Below are 20,423 nucleotides of genomic sequence, written 5' to 3'. Positions count from 1 at the left end.
GTTTTTCGTCCAGTGTTTCACTTTGAGTCTTTTGTTATAGGTGCATCCTGGATATTGTGTAGGATGTTTTCAATTTCCCAACTTTTTATTCATTGACTATTCAACCTACAACACTATGGTAACCATAAAGATGAGGCATTCTATATTCTCTGCCATATTGTTTACCATGTTTTAATTTTTGCAAGTACACTTGTGTTTCTATTTATTCTCACAATTAGGTGCTTAAGGTTCTGGTGTTACTTTGATGCATAGGGGTTCAGTCATAACCACTGTTTATTTCTTGTCATTTAGATATGCACCTGATGATGTGGCTATCTGCCAGGAAACCAGTAGTGCCTTAATAAAACTTGTTCAAGATACCGCTGTTTGTGGCATTCTTGTATAAAATGTAATACCATAGCTGGGGACATCCCAATCACAGAGATGGTTGTGAATATGACTCTGCTAATATTAGATCAGAGAAAATGGGCAGAATATACATTTTTTTTTTAAAAAAAAGAAAGATTAATCAGAAAACTGTAGTCTGCATGATTTTCAGTGATAACATGTCAACAAATTAAATAAAATTGAGACACTCATCATTAAATATTACAACAAGTGTTTGCACTGCACCCCATTATAACTAACTTTCCTTTATATTTAAATGGTAGCTTAAGGTTATTTGTCAAACAGTAGTGAGCTAATCACCATTATTTAAGACATTACTTGGAAGTGAAAAGAAAGGCTTACATGTACTTTTGCATCAGCTCATTTCTTAATTTTGCAATCTCATTTTCAGCTTTCATATAGTTCAATACTTCATTTTTAGGGCCCTCCAGCTGCTGTTTGTCTTTCAGAACATTTTTATAGCTTTCCACTTTTACTTCTTCCTCTTCTTTGAGCTCCTCAACTTTCTTCTGGAGCTGCATAATAGGTACCTGTAATAATTGAACTACAACAATTATCATTGAATGTATTTCATGATAAAAACTGATTTTGTATTTTTTAGTGATTAGTCTGTGTGGTAATTTTGTATGAAGGAAGTCACAAACATTAGATGTTTTTCCAAGACCCTTATTAATGAATATGATTTAGTCACCTCATAACATCCAGTTTACAATTTGGCCAGCAGTAATACAATAAATGGTAGTTAATCATTTGAAAATTGTTGTAGTTCTAATGCTTTTGCTTTTTACTGTCTCTTGTCTATTTGCTGTAGCCCACAATGGCTTCCATAAAATAATTTTTCTGTAGTGGGTACTGATACTACGAACTTTTTTTTTTTTTCAATATTAATTTTTGCTTTGAAGTTGAGTGTGTGTTGTTTTTAAACTCCCTGCCTAATTAAAACTGATGCTGGTTGGTTGTTTGAGACAGTTTAAGGGACTAAACAGCTCTGAGCTTCAAGAGATCATCCCTCTGCAGTTTGTGACATCTGCCCAAAATTTGATCAAATTGTGGTATAGAATGATGAAATTCTTTTTCATACCTTGCAGGACTAGTACTCATTTCTCACAGAACTGGTAGTCCCATATGGTACACAGGAGAAATTCTGTGAAGAAATTTTGGAAGATGAAAGAGGTGATAGTAGGAGCGAAGTTATGTAGGTGGTTCATGAGACATGTTTTGATAACTTAGCAGCTAGAGCACTTGTCCATGAAATGTGAAAGTCTCAAGTGTGATTCTCTGTCTGGCATGCAATTTTAATCTGTGTGGAAGATTCGAATCAGCCCTAATTTTCTTATGCATCTTCTTATTATGAGGAACATGTAGTGCTTTTCACAGCTCTCAGTAATGTGTAACCACTACAAACGCATTTTCTAGAATTCTGTCATTTTCAGGTCTAAATCCTTTTAATAGTCCTGCAATATAATCACTTTTATGGACCTGTATTTTAATTTGAAACTGTGTTTGTGTCTGTTGTGTGAGACTGTTCTTGCTCTGATAACTGGTACTGGCGTGAGCCCATGCAGAGCACAGGCAGAACATTTGATCTCACAGACATTTCCAGCCATTCATTTAGTGTTGATTTTGGTTTCCACATGATGTGTGCTTTGGAGTAGTGACTAGCATAGTTAATGTCAGGCTATGACAAAACAGGCTAATGAACTCAAATCCTCATTTTATTACTGCATCATGGACATAAAGTTTATTGAATTGTAGCAAGAGCAACTGATGCTGCAACTGTACATTTACAAAGTTCAAAATATCACAGAAACATCATCAACACTTCTTGTAACTATGTTGATGCTGTCAACACCAATCATTCTGATGTTTGGTGATTTGAAGCCAACTTTGAATGCAGATGTTCAACGGTTTCTAAATTTGGAAATGGTACTAACATTTCAGATAATCATGTACAGTCTGCTTTGTTATTCAATTCTAGAAGTAAACTATATGGGCTGCTTCACAGTGCCTGGGTCACTCTACAGTATTCAGGCCATTGTGAAGAGTATGAGCATTCTAAGAACTTAGCAGCTAGTCATTAGAAATCTTGACTAGTTTGGTATAGTCTTATTTTGAGAAGCAACCACTAATAGCATCTTCTATACTACTTCCACCGAAAGTCAAAGAGTCAGCCAGTTATATAAATAATAATCTCCTGACCTATAGTCTTTTATAATACTCACAGTAACACAGCTTATACTTGTACTGGCTGTTTAATTTATAAAGTGTTTATCTTATTTTGTTTGGGCCAGTGTTCAGAAAGCCTGAACACAGTTTTATCAAAGTTCTTTGTATAGCTTAGTCATATGATGGTCCATCAGCTGCCTAACATGCATTCAACAATGACTAGTCAGCTGTCCAACATGCATCCACTGTTATCAAACAATTTAATTTACTTTTTTTGCATGTTCCATGGATCATACTTGCAACAACTCACCCTGTAGTTTCAAAGGAGTAAATGTATTTTCAGGCTGTTGTTAGCATGTCTAATTTTTTTAAACAGTTTAACTAATTTTCAATGATATACTTTTAAACAGTTGCCTACATGAACTTTTATGATGTTACCAGCATATTTTTGTGCAATAAATACTTTGTGCAGTGTGGAATTGTCCTAGAAAATTATTCAGTATATCACCAGACTATGTGCTAATAAGCTATTTTTTATGTTTTTATCACCAAATCAGCAACTGCACATAGAGTAAATGTTTATAATATTAAGCATTTGGGAATATCTATAATACGTGATTTCCAAAATGAGTTCTGATCAGCACGCACACCCAGGAATTTTGGTCAGTTTTCTGTATTTCCATTCTTGCAAGCTCCATTGTTATTGATGGTGACATGTTGCCTTATTATTATTATTATTATTATTATTATTATTATTATTATTATTACATCCAGAACAGAACAGTACAGTTATTTGAAAATTCAAAGGATATCTATAATATATATATACGAGATTTTGTACATGTTGAACTGCCTTGGGAAGAACTGAAAGAAATGACATGTAACATTTCTATTCCCTTATCTACAGGGTGATCAGATAGGTAAATCACATTAACTACATTTCCACTTCCTAGTTCATTTAGGTAAATAAAAGATTCTTAACTTTGGCATTCAAGGCCTATAATACTTTGGTGCATGATACTAAATGCACATCCCAATTTCTCTAGTCTGGCAGTATTAGAGATTTCATTTATTTTAGTCTCTTCCAGTACTGCCTGTCTAGATGAAGAAGTTGACCTAAAAAATCTCCCCCCCCCCCCCCCCTTAAACCAGTAATTACAGAAATTTTGTCATGTATGACTGTGGACCCCTTATTCTCTCAGCTAACAGATCTGTCAACTATTTCTTCTCTTACTATTGACATGTATCCCAGTATCATAAACAGGGACAACTGTAATGTGAGCCCAACTTGAAGCCCACAACAACCCCACTCAATTCTCAATTAACTCACTTTATTGTTTTGTTAAGTCTGATCATGTTGAGGGTGAACATCAATCAGACTCAACACCTTTTTTCATAGTTGCTGCTCCTAAAATGTCTGTCACTAATGATACTATATGTATAATCTTGGAAAGGCTGTTACAGTTGGTGCAGGGTGGAAATTGCCTGTAAACAGCTTAATATCCAATACAATCTGCCCAAGGCTCGTACTTAGTTTCAAAATACCAGTGAGCAGGAGCTTGACATTTCCAACAACTGCTGGCCTATGCCTAATGCATGGAGGCTACCTAGCAGCAATAATTTTCCTCTCTAATTTGATTTACAGTCCAAACAGATTCGCCTATCCCCAGTATGCTGCAACCTGATTTCATCTACTGCTGGATGAGGCTTTTAATCTCCTACCTCACGTAACATGTTTTGTTGTAGTCCACTGCTCAGTGTACATCCCATGCTGATCTGTCAGCTTCCAAATGTGTATCCTACATTGAGAATGACATTTGCAAATTCTGTGGTACTAGTGCACAGAGGTGCAATTCAGCGTATTAGGAATGTGGTTAGTTATTCCTAAACTGGTTTATGTAAAAATGTTAACACATATAGGCTAGAAATCTGATAATCTTATTAGTGGTAGTTATTGCACTAGTAGTATGCAACAGGTAGGAAAATCAAGGAAACTCTGTGTTGAGGGTTTCCACCAATTCAGCTGGCATGATTACCAATAGCACAAAGCTACATGTTTTGCTTACAATAAATGTGGGCACATAGTTGCCATCTATCTATGTAGTGCAGAACCTGCACCTTGTTGCAGCATGTCCCAGGAGAGCATCAGACCATCGAGTGTTGCTGTGGTATTAGCTGATGGTTAACTAATGATGCAACTAATTTTCAACAATTTGGGCGTCCGTTTTCATGTGGATACCCTAATTCATGCTAAAACATACTGTCATACTGGCTCATCACCTTTGGAGGCAATGAGGATTTGTCTGGTAACATACATGAATTGGGCAATTTCTTTAAAAGGGCAAGTAACAGTCAATGTTATCTATAGAAATGTGTAGACTACTAACAGTTTTTGTAGCGCCTTCACCAACAGCAACTAACATTTTTGGTTTGGGTGCATGTGCTGGTTTTGTTTTTCAAATACAAGGTTCAGTTTAAATCTCTAATAATATTCTGTTTAGCGATTTATACATTTTATGCAAAGAGAACTATAATTCATTAGAATAGTACTTGGACTGTGCATATAACTTTGAAGCATTTGATTAACAACATCACTATAACACTTTTTCTAAATTTCAATCTAAAGAAACCTTTACTGTTAAGATATCAGATACATATATGAGTGTATAGCAGGAAACTCCAAACACACAAAATTCCTTACAATAATAATAAATGAAAATATGAGTTGGGATAAGGACACAGGACATGTAAGTGGGAAACTCATCTCAAACCTATTTGTGTTGCACAAACACAGCTACGTAGAAGAAAAAAAATATTATGAAAATGATATAGTATGCAGTAATCCATTTGATGTTTATTTATCGATTGGAGAAGCATCTCCTGACTCCTAAAACAAACGTTAATGGACTATTCAAATTACAAAGAAGAGCAATAAGAATGATAACTGACCCTTAATCTGCAGAATCATTTACACCAGCACTTAAAGCTCTTAAGATACTAACACTATCCAGCATATACGAATACAAACTCCTACATTGGACAAAATTCAGATATGCTCCTGAAACTCCAGGCAACAAGATACAATGCAATGATGACACAAGGAAATGGAACCTCTTCCATGAGCCCATAGACAACATCATGAAGTACAAATCGAAGCCATCCCATACATGAAAAAAGGCCCTAGAAAAACTCCCTTTGAATTTGAAGTATATAATAAAAATATTTTCAAACCTCCCTCAAACCTTTGATAGAAAAATTTTTCTACAGTGTAAATGATTTTATGAACACTAAAGTTTAATACAAATTGCAATGCAGTTGCTGCATATAAAAAGAAATTTAACTTACATGTACAAGTACACATCATAAGAAAAATTGTAATTAATATTAAACTGGCCTAGAATACTATAGTACAAAATCATAATTTACTAAATGCTAGTTAGTAAGGAGTGTATACCTATCAGTGCATGTAATACAATTTTACAATGGAACTTCCAGGATGGCACATAACAATATTACGAAAAGGATAGCTGCTATTCATCATATATCAGAGATGCTGAGTTTCAGGCTGTTGAAGCCAAAAGTCTGGTCATGTGTATGCGAGTTGCATTTGTATGCATGGGTAGAGAAAGCGGAATGATCATAGAAGCATCAGGTGTTGTGACACCAATTACATCTAGCCAATATATGATGCTCATGATTTTAATTGTAAAGTCTACTGGCACAAGTTGGATTTGTGGTTATTTTTTAGTTACTATCAGTTTGCAATCTTACTTAAATTTTAATCCTCTTTTCTGTCTAGAATTATTACTGGCAAAGCTACAAGGTAACCAGCTCTGTTCCAAGATATTCCTAGATGATACTTACCTGAAAATACCCTTAGATGAAGAATTAAAACATTTTATGGCAATCTATTAGATTAGATTAAATTTACTTTCATTGCAATTGATCCATAGTGAGAGGGTCCTGAAGGATTTAGAACATGTCAGAAAAACAATAATACATGACAAATATTTACAACTGAAACAAATGAGGTAATGTACCTTCCACAGTTCCTAAGTGGAATGATCGTCTTTTTTTTTTTTTTTTTTTTTTGAACGCTATATGAAAGAATCATTTTACAAACACTAATGCACTGAATTCAAATTAAAAAGTTGCTTTTATTTATAAGGTAATAAACATGTAATACAACTAATATAATTCTTATTTACAATGAACACATTACTGCACTGAAATGGTGCGGAAGTTAGATTGTACTTACACACACACACACACACACACACACACACACACACACACACACACACACACACACACACACACACATCTGTTGGTTCTACTGAGAAATTCATCAATGGAGTAGAAGGAGTTGGCCACCAATAAATCCTTTAGGCTTCTCTTAAACTGAATTTCATTGGTTGTTAAGCTTTTTATGGCTGCTGGCAAGTTATTGAGAATGTGTGTTCCTGAATATCACACCTTTTTGTACAAGAGTGAGTGAGTTTAAATCCTTGTGAAGATTATTCTTATTTCTAGTACTGATTCCATGAATTGAGCTGTTGGTTTGAAAAAGTGATATATTTTTAATGACAAATTTCATTAAGGAGCCTTTTGCGCTCTATGAGTATAATACATTACCTTCCTCCAGCTGTATTTCATAAATGCTTATAGCAGCTTATGCAGGTGATACCATTTGCTACAAACTATCTAGATGATATAGTTACTGCATCTTAACAAAAGAAAACAACTTTTAGTAGCCTACATGAAGCAAAAATGGTCTTCAGCCCATATTAACCCACACTGGAGCAACTCTCGATCTGTGTACACCCCTCAATCTTACAGTTATTCTTAGTCATGATAAATTTCCATGGTAAATTTATGCTCTATGCTGTACAGATATCGTACCTCTCAGTTCTTTTCAAAAAGAGGAAACAAATTTCATTTACACTGTTCACCAGTCATTATTCACCTAACAAGTTGTTTGAAAGTCTGATTTCTGCCCCACTACATTTACTCCTGGTGGCAGATACTTTGCATGTTAGAAGAGACAATAGGCTGTGAAATAAATCTCCCCCCCCCCCCCTTTCCCCAATGAACAGAACAACTGATTGCATACATGTCTGAAACACAGGGCCTCGAGTGAATAACAGTCATACAAGAAAGGAGACACTGTCTACTATTTATGGTATCGAGTAATGCCATGTTTTCTTATATGGAACAAAATTCTACCTGATTATGGTCCACAAGCCACTAATATCACTCTCTGGGCTCTGGGAAAAACCTCGCAGTTAAGGCGAAACAACGATTACAGTGGTGGGCACTGTTATTGAGCTGTTACTGTTATGAGATAAACTACTGGTCCACCACTCAACACACCAATGTTGATGGCCTGTTGAATTCAGAAATGAGAAATCATCATCAGTTTGATAAGCAGGAGGCACTGTGGTTGGTTGGTTGGTTGGTTGATAAAACATTGGGGATATGTAGTAGGACAAGTTCTGCCATAACAGCCATGGAGGTGGTAGACACAAAGGTCACAAACTAATGCTCTGTTAAGTGGTGGTACCTTGTGTGTCTCTCAGTTAGCTGGAGCACCTGCCCAAGACTACAGAACTGGCAATATGGAGGTATTTCTAATTTCTCCACAAATTTAGTGTCAATCAGGGGGGTAATTCTGCTAGGTACAGAAATGTCAGAGTGCAAGGTGAAATCACCAATATGCTAACTATGCTTTCATATCACGTCCTAAGAATACTGTCTAACATCACAATTATCTCTGCCCATGACAGCAAGACAATTCTTCTGATAAAACCTTTTTGTGGCCCAAGTAACCACTCAAGGCTCCCAAAAGTGCTGGATATGCCTCTCAGATGATCCCAGACTTGAACATGCTACATAATGAAGTCACTCACCTGTGCCCTCAACAAGGCAAAGGTTTGAACTATGAGCTATAGGCTACTGTTATGAGCCCACTCTAGGCAACAAGCTCTGGTATACCTATGGAGGTCAAACTACAGCTCCCTTCCTTACCACCACAGTAAGCTCCTGAGACTCTGCCTACACCACCAATTGTCATTCAGTTTTAATGAAGACTAGATCCACAACCTTGTAGTAATTATTGAACAAAGTCATTCCACATATGACTCTTAAAAACATTTACTGCAACTGCACATTTGACATTTTGTCATTTTTAAGCATAGTGAGATGTTGAAGCCCACTCTGCAACAATGAGTCACGACATGTTGGCACAGCAGTCTGAATCCAAATATAAATGGTACTAACTACTGTTTAGCAAATTATGATTTTTTTACAATAATATTCTATGGTTATTTCATATTAATTACAATTTTGCTTCCAACATTAATGTTACATGCTGAAGAGCCAAAGAAACTGGTAAACCTGCCCAATATCCTGTAGGGTCCCCACGAGCATGCAGAAGTGTCACAATATGACATGGCATGGACTTGACTAATGTCTGAAGTAGTGCTGGAGGGAATTCATACCATGAATCCTGCAGGGTTTTCTGTAAGAGTATGACAGGTTGGAGATCTCATCTGAACAGCACATTGCAAGGTGTCCCAGATATGCTCAATAATGTTCATGTCTGGGGAGTTTGGTGGCCAGCAGAAGTGTTTAAACTCAGAAGAGTGTTCCTGGAGCCATCCCGTAGCAATTCTGGATGTGTGTGGTGTCGCATTACCCTGCTGAAATTGCCTAAGTGTGTCAGAATGCACAATGGGCATGAATGGTTGCAGGTGATCAGACAAGATGCTTATGTACGGGTCACCTGCCAGTGTCTTAACTAGACATAAAAATGGGCCCAAATGACTCCAACTGCACATGCCTCACATCATCACAGAGCCTCCACCAGCTAGAACAGTCCCCTGCTGACATGCAGAGTCCATTGATTCATGAGGTTTTCACCATGCCTGTACACATCCATCCACTCGATACAATTTGAAACTAGACTCGTCCAATGAGGCAACATTTTTCCAGTCATCAACAGTCCAATGTTGGTGTTGATGGGCCCAGGTGTAAAGCTTTATGTCATGCAGTCATCAATGGTAAACAAGTGGGCCTTCAGCTCCAAAAGTCCATATCAATGTTTCGTTGAGATTCTCTAACACTTATCGATGTCCCAGCATTGAAATCTGCAGCAATTTGCGGAAGGGTTGCACTTCTGTCATGTGGAACAATTCTCTTCAGTTGTCATTAGTCCCACTCTCGCACGATCTTTTTCCACCCACAGTGATGTCAGATATCTGATATTTTACTGGATTCCTGACATTCACAGTGCACTTATGAAATAGTCATACAGGAAACTCCCCAATTTGTCACTACCTCAGAGATGCTGTGTCTTATCATTAATGTGCCTACTATAACACCACATTCAATCTCACTTAAATCTTGATAACCTGCCATTGCAGCCACATTAACTGATATAACAATTGTGCCAGACATTTGTTGTCTTATACAGGCATTGCCAACTGCAGTGCCTTATTCTGCCTGTTTACAAATCTCTGTATTTGAATATACATGCCTATACCAGTGTCTTTGGTGCTTCAGTGTATTTACTCACACATGCAAGTTACATGAAAGGGAACTGGAGACTGGGAGCTTTCATATTAATTTATATAATGGTGAGACATATTTTAGAACCAGATTGTAAATTGTAAGATATCTCCAGGCACAGATGTGAACTCTGACCAAAATTTTGTTGTTTTGAACTGTAGATTAAAGGTGATGAAATTGCAAAAAGGTAGGAAATTAAGGAGGTGGAACATGAATAACTTTAGTGAACCAGAAGTTGTCGAAAGTTACAGAGGGAGCATTAGGCAACAAATGACTAGAACATGGGAAAGGAATACAGTTGAAGATGAAAGGGTAGCTTTGACAGATTAAATGGAGAAGGCAGCAGAAGATCAAATAGGTAAAATGAAAAGTGTTAGTGGAAATCTTTGGATATCACAGGATATATTAAATTTAAATGATGAAAGGAGACAATAAAAAATTCAGCAACTGTAGCAGGCAAAAGGAATAATAATATCTAAAAAATGAGATTGACAGGAACTGCAAAATGGTTAAACTGAAATGAATTGAATACAAAAGTAAGAATTTAAAAGCACATTTCACTAGGGGAAAGACAGATACTACCAATAGGAAAATTAAAGAGACCTTTGGAGAAAACATATCAAGAGCCCGATGGGAAACCAGTCTTAAGCAAAGAACAGAAAGCTGAAAGCAGAAAGGGATATATAGAGGGTCTGTGTAAGGGAGATGAACTTGAAGGCAATATTATAGAAAGGCAAGAGGACACAGATGAAGATGAGATGGGAGATGTGATACTGCGAGAACAATTTGATAGAGAACTGATAGACCTAAGTCAAAACAAGGACCCTGGAGCAGATGACATTCCATTAGAGCCACTAATAGCCCTGGGAGATCCAGCCATGACAAAATTATTCCACCTGATGAACAAGAGATATGAAACAGGTGAAATACACTCAGACTTCAAGAAGAATGTAATAATGTGAATATTGTCAAACTATCTATCTGACAAGTCGTGGTTGCAAAATACTAACATGAATTCTTTATAGAATAATGGAAAAACTGGTAGAAGCCAACCTCATGGAAGATAAACTTGAATTCCAAAAAAATGTAGGAAAATGAGAGGCAATCTGACCCTACAAGTTTCCTAGGTTAAGGAAACGCAAACCTACATTTCTAGCATTGGTAGACCTAGAGAAAGCTTTTGACAGTAATAATAATAATAATAATAATAATAATAATAATAATAATAGCTTTATTCAACATCGAATGGTACACTGCACATGTACAAAGAAACAGTAATGATTGAAATTATTTGTACAATACACAAGACACATTCTTCTGAATGCGTCATTAATTTACAACAAAATTACAATAAGGTGTTTACTTATTTCTATTCACATAAATTTCACAAAGCATTTGTTATTCTTCGTATAAGTATGGTACTCTTCTAATATGTAGAAAGGGTGTTTTACTAAAAATTTCTTAAGCTGATGTTTCAGTTTAATTGTAGGAAGAGCCATGACTGCTCTAGGCAGTGCATTAGCTAATTTTATACCTGCATACTGAGGCCCCTTTTCGTAAAGTACTGTTCTGTGGCTGCCAATTTAAAATCTTTCTTTATTTCTAGTATTGTACTGGTGGAAATCTGAATAAGTGTTTGGGTGCAGTCTTTTCACAAGCAATATGGCTTTTAGAATGTATGTGTTTATAACAGTTAACACCTCTGTTTTTGGAAACAAGTTGCGACAAGATTCCCTATATTTTGCTCCACAGATTATTCTCACACCCCTTTTTTGAAGAATGAGTAGCTTATCTAGATTAGCTTTGGTTGTTTCCCCCCAAATTTCAATACCGTAGTTCAAGTGAGAGGAGAAAAGAGCATGGTATGCAGTCTTTAGGACTACGGTGTCTCTACAGAACTTGCTAATAGTACTGATTGCAAATATATTTTTTGACAACTTAGTTGCTAGGGAGTCAATATTTGTGTCCCATTTCAGGTTGCTTTGGATTGTTACGCCAAGGAGTTTTACACTAGACTCTTTCTTTACCAATTCGTTGCCCATGTATAATTTACTTTCATTATTCAAACTACTTTTGTTAACATGTTTTACTGGTGCTTACATTTAAGTGGCTTTCATTAAAAAACTGAACAGTTTCTTTTGTCACATTATTACACTCGGCCTCTAGTTCATTACATGATTCCTTTTTACATACAATGGATGTGTCATCGGCATACAGAACAATTTTGGAATTTATAGTACAGTATTTAATATCATTTACATAGATTAAGAACAGAAGGGGGCCCAACACCAAGCCCTGGGGCACGCCATATTTTATGCAAGTGATCTCTGATTTGTAGACACCACTTTCAGTTTTAAGTAGAGCAAACTGCTTTCTATTGCTCATATAACACTTTATTAGGTCATAAGCAGCGCCTCTAATGCCCATGTTCCATAGTTTGTCTAATAGGACGTCAACGTTCACACAATCAAAGGCTTTTTCCAGGTCTAGGTATACACCTGTCACATGTTCCTTGCTTTCGATACCCCGTAACACCTCTTCAATTAGTTGAGCAGCTGCAGTGCTAGTTGATTTACCTTTTACGAATCCATTTTGATTTTCGAACATCAGGTTGTGTTCGTTAAGAAAGTTTATAATCCTGTTGTATATAACTTTCTCAACTATTTTGGAAGAGACAGGAAGGATTGAGACTGGTCTGTAGTTTTCTATTTTGTTGTTGTCACCATTCTTAAAAATGGGTGTTACCTGTGCTATTTTTAGTCTGTCTGGAAAGGTGCCTGATTTTATTATATTGTTGACTGCTGCAGACAGAGGTACAGAGACATTTTGGCTACAGGCTTTTAAAACATTAGTATTTAGGCCATCGTGCCCAGCTGAATTAGAGGGTTTTAGAGAGCTAATGATGCCCATTATTTCTGCACAGTTTGTGGGGGCTAGAAATATACTATGGTCACATGTATTACCTTTAAAACTGTAGTGCATGTTTCTATGTTTCTCATTTATGGCTTCCCCTACAGAAGAAAAATATTCATTAAAAATATTTGCAATTTCCAGTTGGTCTTTATGAGCATGCCATTGTGGTTAATAGTAAAGTCCACACAGGATTTGTCATTGCCAGTTCTAAAACTGTTTATGACTGCCCAGATGCCAGTAGTTATGTTGTATGAGTTTTGAAGCTTATTTGCAACATAGTTGCTCCTGGTCTGTGTGAGTAAGTCCTTATAGTGTGCTTGATATATTTTGAAGGCTTCCCTTAGCTCAGGAATCTCTCTATTATTCAGCATTGCACTGTGGAGTAGTTTTAATTTTTCCCTCGCTTCAGTGACATTACTATTTACCCAAGTATTTTTGTTTATATTTTTTGTTTGTTTCATTTTTTGTGATTACAACTGGGCATGTGGTATCAAAGCAGTAATAGAAGTCAGTAGCAAAGTTATCATATGAAAAGCTATTATTTTCAAACCATTTTATTTGTGCTAGCATGCAGTTTAGTCTATTTATGTTGTCATTATACATTATTCTTTTAGTTACAAACTGTTGCTTTGTGGTGACAGTGGGGGCCTCATGGCGTTCCAATTTAAGCTGTACAGCATGGTGATCTGAGATGGCTAGTTTTAAAACCGATGCACTGTGGGATAGGTGGGTCATGTTTGTTATTATGTTGTCAAGACATGTTTTACTATTGCCAATTCCTCTAGTGGGTTCCCGAATGAGTGGGGTCAGGTTAAATTCATCACACAGATGATGTAACTTTTTGGTGCTGACATCATTTGTTAATACATCTATATTTATATCCCCTTAACTATAATATTTACATGACCATTTGGCCCAGAAAATGTTGTCTCTGTATATACAAGCAAGTCAGAAAGATTTACAAAACAGGTATCTGTATTTGATGCAGGTGGCCTGTAAACACCGATAACTGTTATGTTATCTCTACCCCATTTCAGGTTTATTGCAGCAAATTCTGAAACTCCTTCCAAGCAGAAGGCACTCACATCAATAACATTAAAATTAATTTCATTTACAGTGAAAATTGCTACACCTCCCCCAGTCTTGTCTTTTCTACTGAAGGCTGTGCAGAATTTCATACACAGTGGTTGACTAATGCTAATCAGAGCTTCATTGTACCAATGTTCAGTTACAACTAATATATCGGGTTTGTCAATCTGTGAAATTACATCTAGATCATTATGCTTATTTCTAACACTACCAAGATTCTGGTGTATGATTTTAAGGCTGAGTTTTACCTGCTGAACCTTAGAGGATAATTTGGACTAGCAATGAGGCCAGCAGGCTCCACAAGTTTCCCTGGCTTGCCAGCGGTGGCTGGTGTTGTGGCAGATTTTGTTGAGGTGGGTTGTACCACCCCATGGCAATGGACTTCTTTTCATCACTTTGTGAACAATGTCACCTGACTTCCTCAATAATTTTGCTACCAATGATCTTTTTGCCTCTTTTGTTCATGTGCAGACCATGAGATGTGTGCAGCTCCCTTTCTAGATAGCTGACATCTACTAGAGACACATTCTGAAATTTACTACATAGATCTTTAATCCTGTCATTTGTTTTATGAAGTTAACGGTTCACAATAGACTGTTTCATAAGATCATGCCTCTGTGGAATGTTGACAACAACTGTTTTAGTGTCATTTAACTTACCCAGTACCATTTTCATATGTCTAATTGCATCTTGTGCTTGATTTCTTGCTACATCAAATGAACCTCCCATAATAACGACACAGTCATTGGATGAGGAGGAGTCACACTCCTGCATGCACGGCTTCACCACAGCAGAAAGAGGGGCTCCAGGCTGGATGTGGCCTACAGCTGCAAAGTTGTCTTGCATGTTTGCGATGTTTTGCGCTATTTCACGTCCATGGCTGTCTCCATATAATAGAATCCAGCCCTGCTTGTGTTTCTGATTGTCATAGTTTCTTCTGTTTTTCTCTAGGGACGATTTCTTGCATGTAATTTCACAGATTCCACTTCCTTGGATGGTTTGTTTACATTCAGTTTCACGTTTTGCACATGAGTTTGGGACTTCGTGTTTTCTGAACTTATCACTGACAGTTTTTTTTTTTCTGCTGCTTGAGGGATTACTTCTAGTTTGCACAGACTGAACTTGTTCTTGTTCCACTATTTCTTCGAGAATTTGAAACCTGTTTTGAGTATTGACGGCAGGAAAGCTTTCCTTGGTTTTTAGTTTAGGCCTGCAGTCGTTCATCAGGCGCTGTTGTTCAAATTCACACATCTTCTTATTTAAGAGAGTAAATTCAGCCTTTAGGCTCTGGATTTCACTTACCATATTGCCGACTAGAACAGATAATTCACACCTACAGTCACAAATTCTTGCTTTATGATAATTATCCGAGATCGGAACGCAGCACTGACTACAGTTCCAGCGTGTTATAAATTCATTATTTTCTTTCACAGATGAGTCCACTTTTGCACATCGAAAATGATACGAGTTATTACATTCCTTGCACGTGATTCCGGTTTTCAGTACTTTTCTGCATTTTTTACACTTTTCCACGTCAAAACACGAGTTTTTACGTAAGCTAAGAACTTTACCATTACTATTTGCCATCATCTTGAATGAAATATTCTCTTTGAAATTCTTAAGGTAGCAGTGGTAAAATACAGGGAGAAAAAGGCTATTTACAGCTCATACAAAAACCAGATGAGCGAGAAGGGGTTGTAGCCTATCCTCTATGGTATTCAATCTGTAGATTGAGCACACAGTAAAAAAAAACAGAAGAAAAATTTGGAGTAGAAATTACAGGTCTTGGAAAAGAATAAAAACTTTGATGTTTGTTGATGACGATGTAATTTTGTCAGAGACAGCAAAGGACTTGGAAGAGCACTTGAACGGAATGAGCAGTGTCTTGCAAGGAGGATATAAGATGAGTATCAACAAAAGCAAAACAAGGACAATAGCATGTAGTAGAATTAAATTAGATGATGCAGAGGGAACTCAATTAGGAACTGAGACACTAAAATTAGTGAATGAGTTTTGAAACAGGGGCAGGAAAATAACTGATGATGGCTGCAGAAGGGCAATGGGAAGAAGAGTGTTTCTGAAGAGGAGAAATTTTTTAATGTCAAATACTGACTAAGGTGTTCGGAGCTCTTTTCTGGAAGTACATGTATTGAATTAGCCATGTATGAAAGTGAAACATGGATGGTGAACATTTCAGAGAAGAAGAGAGTAGTAGCTTTTCAAATGTGGTGCTACGGAATAATACTGAAGATTAGATGGGTAGAGCAGATAACCAATGAGTTGGTACTCAACAGAATTGGGGAGAGAATAAGTTTGTGGCATAACTGGACTAAAAGATAGGATTGGTTAATATGATGTGTTCTAAGACATCAAGGAATCACCAATTTAGTACTGAAGGTGGGTTGGGGGATGTGGGGAGTAAAAATCGCAGAGGGAAACCAAGATATGAATACAGTAAGCAGATTCAGAAGGTATAGGTTACAGTAGTTATTCAAAGATTAAATAGAGAGCTGCATGAAATAAGTCTTTGGACTGAAGACAATCACAACAGCATGGTGTTACAACTACATCCATTCTTCCACAAAGCATTTGAGCATGACAAGCACAATAACAGCAATTAGACTGGTTGGTTGGTTTGTGGATTAAAGGGACTAAACTGTTTGGTTGTCAGTCCCTTTTTCCTTAGCCACATAGTTTTCGAATTAAAACCATACACCAAAGGAATTCTATCACCTGAAATCTAAGGAAGAAACAAAATGTGTAAAATGAACTATGTAACCACACTGAAGGAAAAAAAAATGACAGATGGAAGCCAAAAGTGGAAACATTAACTAAAAGGAAAGAAGTGGTAGAAGGTGCTAAAACCATATAGCAGATGGCCTGGGCTAGCTGATAGCAAGAATAAAAAACAGATGGGTCAGCCATACTGAAACACAGAAATTGCTGGCCTAAAACCACCAGGCAAGAGAAAAAGAGATGGTTGAAAGATGACCAAGAAGTCAGATAGCACCAGAGGGAGTGAGGAAGAGTTAAAATGAAGGTAAGGTGAAGGCCTGGGAGAGGAGGTCACACACCCACCCTTAAACTGAGAGAGAAAAACTCCCCTTAAGCTTAAAATTAGATGAGACATTGTGAACTAACACTGTGGTAGTGCGTCAGGAAGGTTAAAAGATCACCTCAGGGTGGCTGTATTGAGACAGTCCAACTAGATGTGGACTACTGTCAATTGATAGCCACAGTGACACTGTGGTGAGTCCTCATGATGGAGGTGGTGATCGTGAGTCAGCCATGTATGGCCGACGCAGAAATGACAAAGGACAATGGAGTCCCTACCATGGGCTTGCATGGATGACCTTCACACAATTGTTGTCTCCTTTATAGCACATAATTTATTTGGTGTACTTAGGGTGTGTTAGGGTGTGGCATTCAGTATTCCAGATACTGAAAACTTTACAGCATAATACTGATCTAAGATCATTCTTCAGTGTGCTGATCTCCAGTGCTGGCTTACTGGTTGCCTGCCTGCTGGCCAGCCTGTCAGCAAATTCATTTCCTAGGATTCCAATATGTCCTGGGGTCCAGATGAAGGCTACTGAACATCCAGGGTTTTTGAGGGCATTAACTGATCCCTGGATAGTTATTAACAATCAATTGCAAGGGAAGCACTGGTCAAGAGCTTGTAGACTGCTTAAGGAGACACTACAGATGAGGAAGGACTCACCTGTGCAGGAGCAGATGTGCTCAACAGTGTGAGAGATGGCTACCAACTCAGACTGAAGCCATCTGGCAAGGAGAGCTGTTCAGTATGTCTCGCATGAGAATAAGCAAATGCAACATGACCATCGATATTCAAGCCATCAGTGTAGTCTATTTCTGAGCCCTGTCACTCGCCAAGAATGGAGAAAAATTGGCGGTGAAGGGCCTCAGGAGTAACCAAGTCTTTAGGCCCCTGCAGTAGGTACAGATAAAGTAGTGGCCAAGGCATGTACCATGCAGGTATACATAAGTTGTCCCAGAGGAAAGGTGGTAGAGAAAAGTGGTAGAGAAAGGTGGTAGAGAAAGGTGGTAGAGAAAGGTGGTAGAGAAAAGTGGTAGAGAAAGGTGGTAGAGAAAGGTGGTAGAGAAAGGTGGTAGAGAAGCGACCAGACAAGGACTGCAATTGTAATCTCTAGTCTGGGTCATTGTTGCAGGAGATCGATCACCTTTTTAGGGAAAAGTAGATGGTAATTTGGATGTTGAGGTGAGCTGCAAATGTATATGATATAAATTGCATGCAGCTGTTGTCGCCTGATCCACAATAGAGGAACCCCAGTTTCCACAAGTAGACTGTTCACTGGGCTCATTTGGAAAGCTCCATTCCCAAATTGAAATCCACTGTGGCGTATAGGGGTGGTTGGTTGGTTTGTGGGATTAAAGGGACCAGACTGCGATGGTCATCGGTCCCTTTTTCCAAAAAAATTAAAACCACCCAAAGAGAATAAAAACGAACAACAGGAAAGACGGTAGACGACACAGGACAAGAAATACTCCGACAAAGAACAGACAAAAGAAATTAAAATCACACCGAGTGTGACGGTGGTTGGCCGACCATAGAGAAAAAAGGGAAAAGTCAACCACCGAGAAACGCATTAAAAAAGCAGACTAAAATCGTAGGCCAAAGGCCAGAATCAACAAAAAACAATAAAATAAAACATAAACACACATATTAAATGATAAAAACCCCCTGCCCGAATAAAACGCAAAACTAAGCCAGCCATAACAGGGTCATCTGTTAAAAGGGCAGGGAGCGTGTCAGGCAGTGCGAACGTCTGCCTGAGCACAGCTAAAAGCGGGCACTCCAATAAAATATGGACCACAGATAAAACGGAGCCGCAGCGACATACAGGTGCATCCTCATGGCGCAATAAGTGGCCGTGCATAAGTCGAGTGTGCCCAATGCGCAGCCGGCAGAGGACAACAGACTCCTTGCGGGAGACCCGCATGGACGACCGCCACACAGTCATCGTCGCCTTGATTCGACAGAGTTTGTTTGGCGTGGGCAGATTGCGCCATTCAGCGTCCCAAACTGATAGAACTTCGCGGCGGAAGACTGCCCGCAAATCAGTCTCCGGGAGGCCAATCTCCAGAGATGATTTACTAGTGGCCTCTTTCGCCAGGCAGTCAACATTCTCATTGCCGGGTATCCCAACATGGCCTGGGGTCCACACGAAGACCACAGAGCGGCCGCAACGTGCAAGAGTATGCAGGGACTCATGGATAGCCATCACCAGACGAGAACGAGGAAAACACTGGTCGAGAGCTCGTAAACCGCTCAGGGAATCGCTACAGATAACGAAGGACTCACCTGAGCAGGAGTGGATATACTCTAGGGCATGAAAGATGGTGACCAGCTCAGCAGTGTAAACACTGCAGCCAGCCAGCAAGGAACGTTGTTAGGAATGGTCCCCTAGAGTTAGCGCTTAACCGACTCGACCAGCAACCATCGAGCCATCAGTGTAAACAATGCCAGAGCCCTGATACATGGCCAGGATGGAATAAAAGCGGCGGCGGAAGGCCTCTGGAGGGACTGAGTCCTTCGGGCCCTGTGCCAAGTCGAGCCGAAGGCAAGGGCGAGGCACACACCACGGGGGTGTACGCAGAGGTGCCCGGAAAGGAAGTGGAACAGGGAAAAACCCAAGCCCGGAGAGAAGCTCCTTGACGCGTACGGCGATCGGACAACCCGATTGGGGCCGACATTCTGGCAGATGGACGACTGACTGCGGGAACAGGACACAGTAATTTGGATGCCTGGGCAAGCTAAAAACATGGGCAGCATAAGCAGCCAGTAATTGTTGGCGTCGTAACCGCAGTGGAGGGACACCTGCCTCCACTAGTATGCTGTCCACGGGGCTAGTGCGGAAAGCACCAGTGGCAAGGCGTATCCCGCTATGGAGGATTGGGTCCAGCACCCGCAACGCAGATGGGGATGCTGAGCCATAAGCCACACTCCCATAATCCAGACGGGACTGGATTAACGCCTGGTAGAGCCGTAACAGGGTAGATCGGTCGGCGCCCCAGCTGGTGTGGCTCAAGCATCACAGAGCATTGAGATGCCTCCAACACGCCTGTTGAAGCTGCCGAATATGAGGCAGCCAAGTCAGCCAGGCATCAAAAACTACACCTAAAAACCTGTGGGTCTCCACCATAGCAAGAAGTTCGTTGTCAAGAGAAAGCCGCGGCTCAGGATGGACCGTTAGGCGCCGGCAGAAATGCGTAACGCGGGTCTTGGCAGCCGAAAACTGAAAACCATGCGCTACAGC

General features: G+C 38.9%; 1 protein-coding gene across 1 annotated transcript in view; it reads right to left on the bottom strand.

Annotated features, from left to right (window-relative positions):
* LOC126248415 (structural maintenance of chromosomes protein 4-like) overlaps positions 1-20,423 on the bottom strand; it is a 164,507-nt gene that overhangs the window by 115,749 nt on the left and 28,335 nt on the right. Inside the window, exon 3 of the mRNA XM_049949380.1 lies at positions 730-917. Coding sequence (XP_049805337.1) covers positions 730-917 — 188 coding nt within the window. The remainder of the gene's footprint in view (positions 1-729; positions 918-20,423) is intronic.

Source organism: Schistocerca nitens, chromosome 3 (genome assembly GCF_023898315.1).
Source record: "Schistocerca nitens isolate TAMUIC-IGC-003100 chromosome 3, iqSchNite1.1, whole genome shotgun sequence".
Taxonomy (NCBI): Eukaryota; Metazoa; Arthropoda; class Insecta; order Orthoptera; family Acrididae; genus Schistocerca; species Schistocerca nitens.
The sequence above is the reverse complement of the archived record's forward strand: the minus strand, read 5'-3'. Positions and strand labels throughout refer to the sequence as shown.